Source organism: Limulus polyphemus, unplaced genomic scaffold (assembly GCF_000517525.1).
Source record: "Limulus polyphemus unplaced genomic scaffold, Limulus_polyphemus-2.1.2 Scaffold7871, whole genome shotgun sequence".
Lineage (NCBI taxonomy): Eukaryota > Metazoa > Arthropoda > Merostomata > Xiphosura > Limulidae > Limulus > Limulus polyphemus.
This window is the reverse complement of record NW_013673481.1, coordinates 14377-25442: the sequence shown is the minus strand read 5'-3', so window position 1 is coordinate 25442 and position 11066 is coordinate 14377. Positions and strand designations below refer to the sequence as shown.

Here is an 11066-nt window from a genome sequence, read left to right as displayed (position 1 = left end):
ATTAAAAACATTTTATTTAGGCCTATCTATGGCCTTCAAAAAGTTGACGACTCTACATGTTTCGACGTTTTAACATGTGGAAACAAAGAGACCTCAACCAAGTGCCCCTTTGGTAAGTGATGTACGAGAACCACTGAGTTGTCAGAATGGAGCATAACAGACTGGTTCTGGAAAGATGGAAGGAAGTGAAACGAAACCTGACAGACAGCAAGCAGTTTCAAGAGATTAACATGTACAGATGACTCATCAATAGACCAATGGCCCAAAATATTTTGCATGTCCAGATATGCACCTCCAGATGAGGAGGAGGAAGAGGAAGACCCACTGTGGTGGGGTCTCTGCTCAACCACCAGGCAAAATCCACATGAAGGGAAAGAGGGAAATGGATAGGAACATCTAAGGGATCCTGAATGAGGTTCCACTTATCTTGTAAAGCCCACTGAAGAGGTCACATGTGGGCTTGACTGAGGGAAATTAGGGCCTCCAAATAAGTCCACATTACTAAAACAGATAGAATCTTTTGCACAGTTGAAGAAAGAGAGGAAGAAATGTTCCAAACCAGAAGCTCCATATATCACAGGCAAAGGAAAGAAGGGTGAGCCCAGCCGAGACAGGAATATACTGACATGAACAAGATATTGAATGTGGGAGAGGAAGGACTTCTCCACCTTGACCAGCCACCCTACTCATGCAGCCTCTTGAAGAAGAAACTAAGTGTGAAGGGAAGAAGTAGCACACGAAGGAGCTAGAACCAGCCAGTCATCCATATAATGGTGAGAAAAAAATGCCTCTGTTATGGAGAAGACAGGCAAAGGCCTTGACAACCCAACAAAGTACCTAATAGAAGAAACCAAGATGGATAAAATGAATATAATGCTGGAGAGATGGAGGTAAGCATTTGAGACATCTAACTTTGTCACCCAAAGACTACATGGTGAATCAAGGAAGGTCTAAGAAGCAGTTCAAGGAAGAGAGGTCAATGATGGCGTACCACTCTCCAGTCTTTTTGGTGACTATGAACAAATGGGAATAGAAACCCAGCTGAAAAGGATCTCCCTGTTCTACAGCACCCTCATGAAGATCTAGAACTGCCTCAGAAAGGAGCTGGCTGGAAATGGGATCCCAAGGCGGGTGGAAGGATATAGGATGAAGGAATAGGGGAGAAGGGGAACTGAAACAAAAAAAGAACGAGCCCTTTGGAAACAACCTGCAGAACCCAAGGGTCTGTGTTACAGGACTTCAAAACAGCAGCAGAGCACAAAAGACTGGTCCCAACAGACTTGTATCCACCACGTGGTGACTAGGACCACTGAAGGTGCTGAAGCTGTCGACAAACAAATCCACAGTTAATGTTGGAGAACCATGTAGCAGGCACTGGTAAAAGAGAGAGGAAGGCAACATGGAAGGAAATGCAAGCACATACAGTACGAGTTAGATTTCAAACTGTCTTGTTTTTCCCAAGTATTTTACTTGAGAAACTTCATATCAGCTGCATTATGTATGAAATGTACCATCAAAAAATAATTTATTAAGCCAAGTTAATGAGTACTTCGTAGAAACACAATGCACTTACTAACAACTGTATATTTATAGTTACACTAAAAAATGGTCTCTACTTGAATTCTGTCCACATATTCCATCTTCATAGCCTATATACTAGAATTTTGTTTGCATGTCTAATCATGATCATGTGCAATTCAGTCAATGTAAAGAACCATGCTGATTGCAATTCAGTTTTCTTGTTAATGAATCTAGATGAATAAGATAACATCAGTCTGTGTTAATCTAGAATGAATGATTGAGCCATGCTACTATACTACAACCAATTAAACTAACATGAACTATGTACTGGCTACCAATTACATTTATCAAATTATTAATAGACCTTAAAAGGGACATATTCTACACCCTGACCTTGATTAGCTATACCTATAGCAGAACTCAAGTACCCAATTACCCTATCGAGACATGCTGGGGTATGCTCAACTATGTTAATCACTCTCAATAACTAAACCAAACATTATTGTATTAAAGTTAGATTACACAAATTAGGATAAAAATAAATACAATTTAAATATGCTTAAAAAGTATTTAACAATCTAAATATGCAAGAAAAATATTTATAACAACTAAAAGCTCAAAATAAATATATGTGCTAGATGACTATGTAACCTCAGTTCAATCTATAAAACAAGTATACTTGGCTTTATGTTAAATATGTAACTAGTACACACAAATGGTTAATTCTTCTTAAAAGTAGCCTTTAAATAAATAATAAATAAACTCAACCAGCTACCTAAACATACGACACTATAATTCACATGGGAGGGAACTAGCTTATAAAACAAACTACAAAATGAGCTAATGACTAGAGCCATGGTTATCTTAATTTTCAGAGATCTTTATCCAGTGGCGAAATGTCTTGTCCATTAAGTAATCAACAAAATTGTCTATGGGTTTAACAATGAAAGGAATACAACCAAGACCAAGTGCAGTTGTTGTCCATTTTCGAGTGGCAGGTGGAAGAGATGTCATCTTTCTCAAGAAAAACAGAGAAGTAGCACAGACACGATTGATGGTGAAACCTGGGATGATTACAGATGCCAGACTCTGCCATATCAAGGTGTCACTAGCAACATGAAACAGTTTTTTATGCTGCATCTCCTTACTGGTTGACTGTACCTTGAATACAATAAATTGATTTAATTCTTTTGAAAATTAGTTCTAAAAATGTAGTCCAAAAGAAAAAAAATATATATAATTTAAACAATTTATTATAAGTTTGGCTCAAAAGAATTTGAGAATAAACAGTAGTTTAAAACAAAGTACTATACTAGCCAACAATAATGAAAATTCAAATTTATTTTTAGGCTTACAGCCTTTTGGAAGGAGATTAACCCTATAATATATATATTACAATTCAATGTTTCAACTATATTATATATAATTTGAACATAAAATCTATAAATGATTTACAAAATTTAACTTGTTATATATTATCTCCTTATTATAATGCAAAAATAAACATTATTTAAACAGTTAAGGACTGCATTAAAAGAAGCAAGACCAAACCTATTATGAAATAGAAAATTTATAATATAAAACAAACCTTAAAAATATAATGCTGCACAACGAGAACAATGTCACCAGGGCACAGGCTATAGTGTGGAGCATAAGATGTGTCCTGGATTTTGGAAGTAGGACCATGTAGCAATGAGAATATATTGTCTATCAGTCTTAACCTCTTTTTGCAAAACCTCACCCAATGAAAATAATAAATAAGATGGTAAAAATAAGAAAACTTAAATAAGAGAGAAAGATGTGGGTGCTCAAGTCCACATCTATATCACTTTTCATTACCTGCAAACAGTTGTGGGAAGGTGACTACTCTAAAAACAAAAATGAGAGAGAAATAAGTTCCTATCAATGGGGAAAGTAAGAATACCTTCCCTACTGAAGTTACCATTTCAGCCCAGTTATGGCAGCAAAAGCTCAAATTAATAAGTTACTATCAGTTGCACAGCAGGCAAGTTATACTAGAATAACAAGTAAATAGTTTTTAATCTTTGCTTCTTTTCTTAATTTCTATAATGGGTAGATCTGTCTCTCTACATTTATTTAAACATCTCGTCGTCTCCCATATGTTGTTAATAGTTGCTAATACCTATTCTTTTATTTTAACCTTTTATTATTTATTTTTTCTTTACATGTGAGGGTTAGCAAATGGGGATTAAGACAATGTAAGTGCTATGTACATCCCATTTCCACAGTAACCTCCAAAAACCAGGACACTCTTATACCCCACATTATATAATCTGTGCCTTGGTTGAATTTATTTAATGAAGGATTGTGTGAAACTTGTTTATATACTTCACAATTATTGTTTCTTTTTCTAATACTTTCCATATCTAGACATCTCCAAATTTCCTTCCAATTCTATATATATGTATTATATATTACCGACTCTTGTTTCCTTTGCCCATTTTTTGTCTTATCTGCTACACAACCACATCTTACACTTGTTACAGTTGAATTTATATTTCAATCTCCGTTTTTTATCTTTCCATAGATTTTTCAATTGTACCCCAATTTTGCTCATTTGTTTTATTATTATTGCCTCCTTAATCTTTTGTTTTTCAACTCAAGTTTCCTTAATCTCTCTTTCCACTCTTCTTGAAAATTCTCTTCTTCTACCACTTTCAATGTTTTGGTCATTTTCATTCCATTAGTTTCAATATGTCTAAAACATATGTACAAATTTGTTTCATTGTACAATCAGCCATATTGGTTCTTCCTACCTCCACCTACCAAATGTAGAGTATATTTTTGTCCAAATCCAACATCTGTTTTAATATTTTGGTTGCTTTCTATCTACTGGTTCTTCTTTCCTTTATCCCAAGATTTATTTTAGATAGTTAATAAAAGTATTTAGCAGGCTTTCAAATAGTGCAAATGTATCTATATCCTACTTCTTTTTGTTGCATTCTATGTTGCAGCTACTGTCTCAATGTATTATATCAGTTCTCTGGTTATATTCCAGTTACTAAACTAATATCCTAGATATTTAGATTTTTTAACCATCTTTAACTGCTGACCTTTCCACCCCCAATTTTTAATTTTTTGCTGTTCTTTTCTCCTTTCTAAAAGCCATCATCCTTTAATTATCTAAATTTAGTTATTTTATATATATTCTACTCCAAATATTTTTCAAGTATCCTAAGGATGCTCTTCATTTCCTTTGGATAATACACCATCATTATGATGTTATTCACATTAAATATACTGTAACATTCATAAACATACATTCTTGTTCAACTGCATTCACTGTCCAAAAACTCTTTCTTTAATTCTATTTATGGTTTCTTTACATACACCTTTTTCATATCTAATGTTCTCCTAAATATTCCTACCATCTCCATTGATATTCAAATAACTTCTTTCTAAACAAAGTATCAAAAACAGCTTTTAAAACCTATAATATATATATATATATATATCTGTCATCTTTCTTGTAATTTGTTTCTATCAAGACATTTCTTATAGATTTATCATATCTGATGGCATATCCTTTCTGAAATCCTACTTGGATTTCCTTTAATATTTTCCTTTGTATTAACAATTCATTAAAAGTTTTTGTAATTTTTTCTAGTCATTAACTTGTAAATCACATTCAGTAATGACACCACTATAATTTATAGTCAATGTAAAATGGTTAGATATCCATCTCTCTCCTTTTCTTTATACATCTTGTCTTCTGCATACTGTTCATAGTTGCTAACACTAATTTATTTTTTCTGTTACATTCCTATAAAGTTCAGTTCAACACCTTGTCCTAGTCTACTTTCTTTCTTAAACTTTTAAAATTTTCCTCATTCATTATTCCTCTTTCAACTCGATTTCCTCCTTTCCTTATTCCACATACTGTTGGTCAAATGTCCTTTCTATTTTTCATAAATGTATTCAAAAGTTTGAAAAAACTCCTTAGATGTTTTAATAATTTCTATTTCTCTACTTTTCTTTTCCTGTCCTTTGAAGAGTTTTCAATTAACTCTCTACTTTCTTCACTCTTTAGATTCTCGATCCAACCACCCCTATCCTCTTCTCTTTTAAACCTTCATTCCTACCCTCACTAGTGTCAATTTCAAATTCACATTAATTTTTTCAAAAACTTTTCCTTATCTTCTTTATCTATCATTAATTCTACTCACATCATTTTCATTTCTGTTCAAAAACACATTTTTTATCCTCTTTCAAATTCTAAGTTTTATGTTCTAACTTTTTTTCTTCTTCTTGTTTTTCTATTATTCAAACTACAACTGACACGTGATCTAATTCTATCCTATTTTCTACCCTAATCCACTTAATAATTGATTCTAGTTTTTCTCTTTCAATTTGTGGTTGTCTGTCTAAAGGGAATAAAGTCAAAATGTTCAACACTAGACAGCGTGAAAATGACTGTCTCTGTTGTAATTCATGACATGGAAAATAAAAGCCACAAAATTTGCAGATATAGAATTGTTTGAAAATAAGAACAAAAAATATTTTCATAATAGTTAATAGTTGGTGTTGTAGATAGTTCAGTGAAAAATTGATGATGAGAAATCTCATGCAAGAGACACCACCAAATCAAGAACTGATGATTGAACCATCAGTCTGAAGGAAGTCAGTTGTGCTACGAGGCAATGTTGTACTCCTTTTGATGGAGGGTTGTCACATGCTCATTTGCATGCTATCAAGCAGAAATATTGCATGAGAGTAGATGGGGGCATCAAGGCTAGTGAAAAAGTTTGTATGTAAAGTGCAGCACTGAATCAGGAAAATTAGAGAGGTGAGAGGAGGTAAACATGCTACTATCACAACAAGGGTAATGAGAGAGAGAGAGAACTACTTTAACCTGATGATATCCAAACTTTCAAACATTGTACATTTGTCATTACATTAAACTTTAATAGAGCTTTCTTTGGTAACTGTACAATTTGTCTCTTAACTGTATAAGCTTATGTACATTAACTCAAGTTATCTTTTCAGTGAATTAATTCCTGCACCTTTCGAACTTGCATAATTTAACACAAATGTTTTTACTGTTCATAACAAAAAAAAATACGAAATTGAAATAAACAATTACAGAAATCATAAAAAGAAAACGATTAAAGCTACACATTTACTCTATTACTAAATGATAACCTAATTTTTGTTCTATCCAATCATATTCCATCTTCCTTTAGAGATGTTCTCAAAGCTGTTTTTCATTATCAAGTAATCAAACCACGGCATCATAACTGGATTTCAACCAAGTCTGTACAAAAAGTAATGGGAATGCTTGAAAATAGGGGAATGGATAATACATTTAAGGGGGGGGGGGAGAAGAGATCTATGTTCTAAGTGAAAATGAAGTTACTCAAGAGTCGAGCTAGGTGAAAATGGTCCAATAGGGAAGAAATAGAAGAAAGAGAGATAGGAGAGAAGTAAGGTGTATCTCCTAAGCAGTTGAAGCTCCAGGAAGAAAGGAATAGGTTAGGGAAAAGAAAATATACATACGGTGGAAGAGAGTGTGAAAAGCAGCTAAACTAACAAGAGTAACTGTAGAAGACGGATAGGAGGTAACAAATCAGGAGAGAAAAACAATATAAAAGCCAGAAAGTCAATGATTCAAATGAGGCATGTATGAGATTGTGAAAAATCTCATTAAGGTCTCAGTTAGGCACGGAATGTAGGCTAGAAGGACTAAGGAGAATGAAGAAACGGAACAGAACAGAGAGGACAGGGGAAGAAAAACCTCCTGGTACCAGGGACATGTCCCTCTGAAACTAGGAAATGCTGAGACCAAGAATCCATCAATAAACAGTTGAGTAAGAAAGGTGGTATACATCATTAATGCAGAGGGAAAGGGGTGGCTAAAGAATCAAAGGCCAAAAACTACCACAGATGGTGATAGACAAATACTGTGGAATGATGATAGGATGTAATGAGAATAATGCCACATTAGAAGAAATTTCTGGCTAGATAGGGAACAGATTGGGCAAATTCTAGGTGAGAGGGTGAAGGGAAGATACCCTTCTATGTAGAAGGGAAGTATGAGAATGAGAAAAAAAGAGAGGGGGGATATAATGGGAAGAAGAAAGAGGGTGTCCAAATATAAAACAGACCAAGGCTAAAATGGTCAAGGTGGCACCAACAATAGGTGTGTAATCTCCATAAGAGAGGAAGCCTGTAATTGAGAAGGGTGGCAAAAATCATTCAAGATGGATGTTCCAACCAAGAGTAAGACCCATGGAAGATCTGATGGTGTAGAGGTTATTCTGTTGATAGAATACAAACTGGCTGAGAGAAGTGGTCAACCATTAAGACTGAAGCTTCCAGCAAAGGGTGCGAATAGAAGTGTACGATTAATTCCCAAAACAAAAAGACCCTGGAAGAGGAGTTACAAGAACAGTTGGAGTAGGACAAGACCATTGAATAGATTGAGTGGAGCATGATCAAGTAAATCATCAGTAGGAGCAGGAATGGGAATATGCCCGACAAAGAGCAAGAAGGTCAAGCACATGGCTGTGGAGTGAGCTCTTGGCCAGTATCCAAATGTTGCAAGTTCTGTCCTCATTGAAAAATGTACCTAACTCAGAGAGAAAACATTAAGGAAGGGAGAAATATGTTTTTAGAGTTGGTAAGGGAATGTAGAAAGTAGTATGGGTAGGGTCCATTAACCATGAATATTACTTGAGAACAGATTCATAGAAGAGTAAAACGGACCCCAGCAATAAATTATTGGGTGCACAAAGCCCAAAATTAGCTCCCTCCACAATCGAGTAGCCACAATATAAAACTGAAGGGGGGGGGGGGTAGGTAGAAGGGTAGTAAAAAAAAAGAAGACACTAGCCCCGGGCCATAAATAAGGCAAGTAAAGGCTCTCAGGATACCAACAAATACAAGAGGGGTTGAAAGATGTTTAGAAAGGTGTCCAACCACAGACCAGATGAAAAAGGCTACAGATGGGATCCGAGTGAGGAGAAGAGGAAGTGGGAAGAGATGCAAAGAGAAAAGGAGCAAAGAAATGGATTAAGGTGGAGAAATTAAAAATAATTGTCAGCAGAAATTGAGATCAACAGCAAAAGAAGAGAAAGGCACCCACTGAAATGTGTGTGTGCACGTGCCTGCACCCAGATGAGAGAGACACACACATACACACATTAGCAAGAAGAGTTATGAATGAGATATCTGATAGAAGAAAATGAAAATAGAAAGAGGAAGGCCTGGAATTTAGAATGTAAAGTTGAGGAGGAGATTAATCTAGATAAAGAATAGGAGTAAAGGGAAAGGTCAAGAAAGAGGAAAAACTCAGGAAAATAACGAAGACAAAAGTCATAACATTTGTCCAGGTCAGCAGAGGGCAAAGAACAGCAATGAACCCATTTACACAATGAAAGGCAAAGACAAATAATAAATGCACAAGAAGAAGGAAGGGATACAGTAAAGAGCAATGTAACCTGACCAAACGAGTTCCAGTAGCAGAGAACAGCATACAGAGGTATAGAGCAGAAGAAGTGGTGAAACAGATTAAGGAAGAAATGTCTACAGAAACCATCAGAGGCACTAAGAAATGTTTCAGGCAACAGGTGGAGGTAGGAGAGAGAATATAAAAGTGACGAGAGAAAAAGACCAAAAATGTGAAACAGGGAAACTAGAAAGCAAAATAGAAGGAAATGGGCTTGATCCTCAAGCTGACCAGATAGGCAAATGAGGTGAAGGTTCTATTCTAACAGATCATTCCCAATTGAGGAGAAAGAAATTCAACTGAAGAGATGGGAGTAGGAGGCCTTTTAACTCTCAACACGGGCTCAGTCAATTTGACCGACCACATGACCTCTTTGTATTCATTTAAAGTCTTTATAGATTTTATACTTCTAACTTTCAATATAGTGTGTATATCTTCACAAAATTTGGCAGTCTTTCAGTTAATATTATAAGTCTTTCACATATAAAAAATAATAATATTTTTTTTAGTGAAGTAAAATAAAATAAATATATTTCCATGAATATATTAAGTATTTGTTTTGAATAGTCCGTGTGTAAAGTAATTTTCATGTTAAAATGAAAAATACTTTTCCTCATCTCCAAAATCTCGTAAATGCATTTCAAACATTTCTTTCAGTAGAACTTTATAGTTTATCTGTTATTTTCTCAACCCTATCTTAAAACGGAATCAGTCTATTTCAACAGACTTTGTAACATTCCTTTATCCTAAGTAGCTCTAAGTTCACAACAGTATACATCTATTTATAATTAAATTTTATTGTTTTATTGCCCTTTGAACCGTGTCTAACTACTATCCTTACCATTATAAGTTGTAAATTACTTGGAAACATTACCCACGAGCTGCTCACATGTGTGCCTTGTAAAACATTTTTATTACAATATTATTATTATTATTATTTATTTTACCTAATGTAATCTCACCTAAAAAGATCCCTATTTTTACATTTTAATTACTTTTATAATTATACATAAAGAATAAACACGAAAAACAGGAATCTTAACCAATCTTTTTTTTTTTATAATGCACCAAAGAATACAGACTAATAACATTCAAAAATGGAGAATGCTTATTACCAGAGTGTTTTGTCCCAACAGTGAAGTTTGGAGGTTGTGGTATCATGGTCTGGGAGTGCTTCTTTCTCATAGTATGGACTAGGTCTACTGGTCACAATGCATGGATTCATGAATGCTGATTCCTACATTGATGTTCTGAATGATTCTGTGTGTCCTACATTGTGGCAATTTTGTGGTACTGGCCCTTACACCTTCCAACATTATAATGCTCTATGTCACAAAGCAAGAATTGTGAACATGTGGTTTGAAGAGAATAACATTGGTTGCAGTGGCCAGCACAGAGCCACAACCTCAACCCCATAGAACATATATGAGATGAACTGGAATGCAGAATTAGGGCAAGGCCAATATGGCCATCTTCATTAGTGGAGCTTACTGATGCTTTAAAGGAGGAGTGGAGCACAATACTACCAGCTTTCTACCAGAAATTAGTAGACAGTCTTCCACAATGCATTGAAGCAGTCATTAAGGCCAAAGGCAGGCCAACATACTATTAATTTCTTGGAATAAAGACCTTTTATTCATAACTACCCATGTCCCATGACTTTTGGTAGGATAGTGCATGTGAGAGAGGTGAGTTATCATCTCATAATAACAAAATATTGATTCTAAGATATTTTATATTTAAAATTGTTTAAATATAGGAAGGATACAGTGAAGGATGTTGTATATAATGCAAGGTAGAAGTTAAACCTTTTAAAATCCATGTCAAAAAACTTGAAACTATGGTCTGTTGAATGAAGTGGGTTGAAGGCTCACTGAAGACACCACTGACAATATATAGTCAATTTCCATCAATAGATTGCCATAGTAGGTTGATGGAGGATACAGTCAAATAAATGGAAACTGTATAATTTAAACCCCTATGGATGGGCAAAGGACTGCATAATTTCCATGCATAAAGCTGGAGTCTTTAAACATCCAGGTGTTGAATGTTGGACTGAGGTTGTCTTAACAAGGAT

The 11066-nt window shown here is 34.8% G+C and overlaps 1 protein-coding gene across 5 annotated transcripts in view; it reads right to left on the bottom strand.

Annotated features, from left to right (window-relative positions):
* Positions 1-6: 6 nt before the first annotated feature.
* LOC106474929 (mitochondrial fission process protein 1-like) overlaps positions 7-11066 on the bottom strand; it is an 18590-nt gene continuing 7530 nt past the window's right edge. For all 5 annotated transcript variants that reach the window (XM_022403186.1, XM_022403184.1, XM_013935627.2 and 2 more), the window contains one exon: positions 7-2682. In XM_022403186.1, the coding sequence (XP_022258894.1) occupies positions 2386-2682 (297 nt within the window). In that variant the 3' untranslated portion in view covers positions 7-2385. The remainder of the gene's footprint in view (positions 2683-11066) is intronic.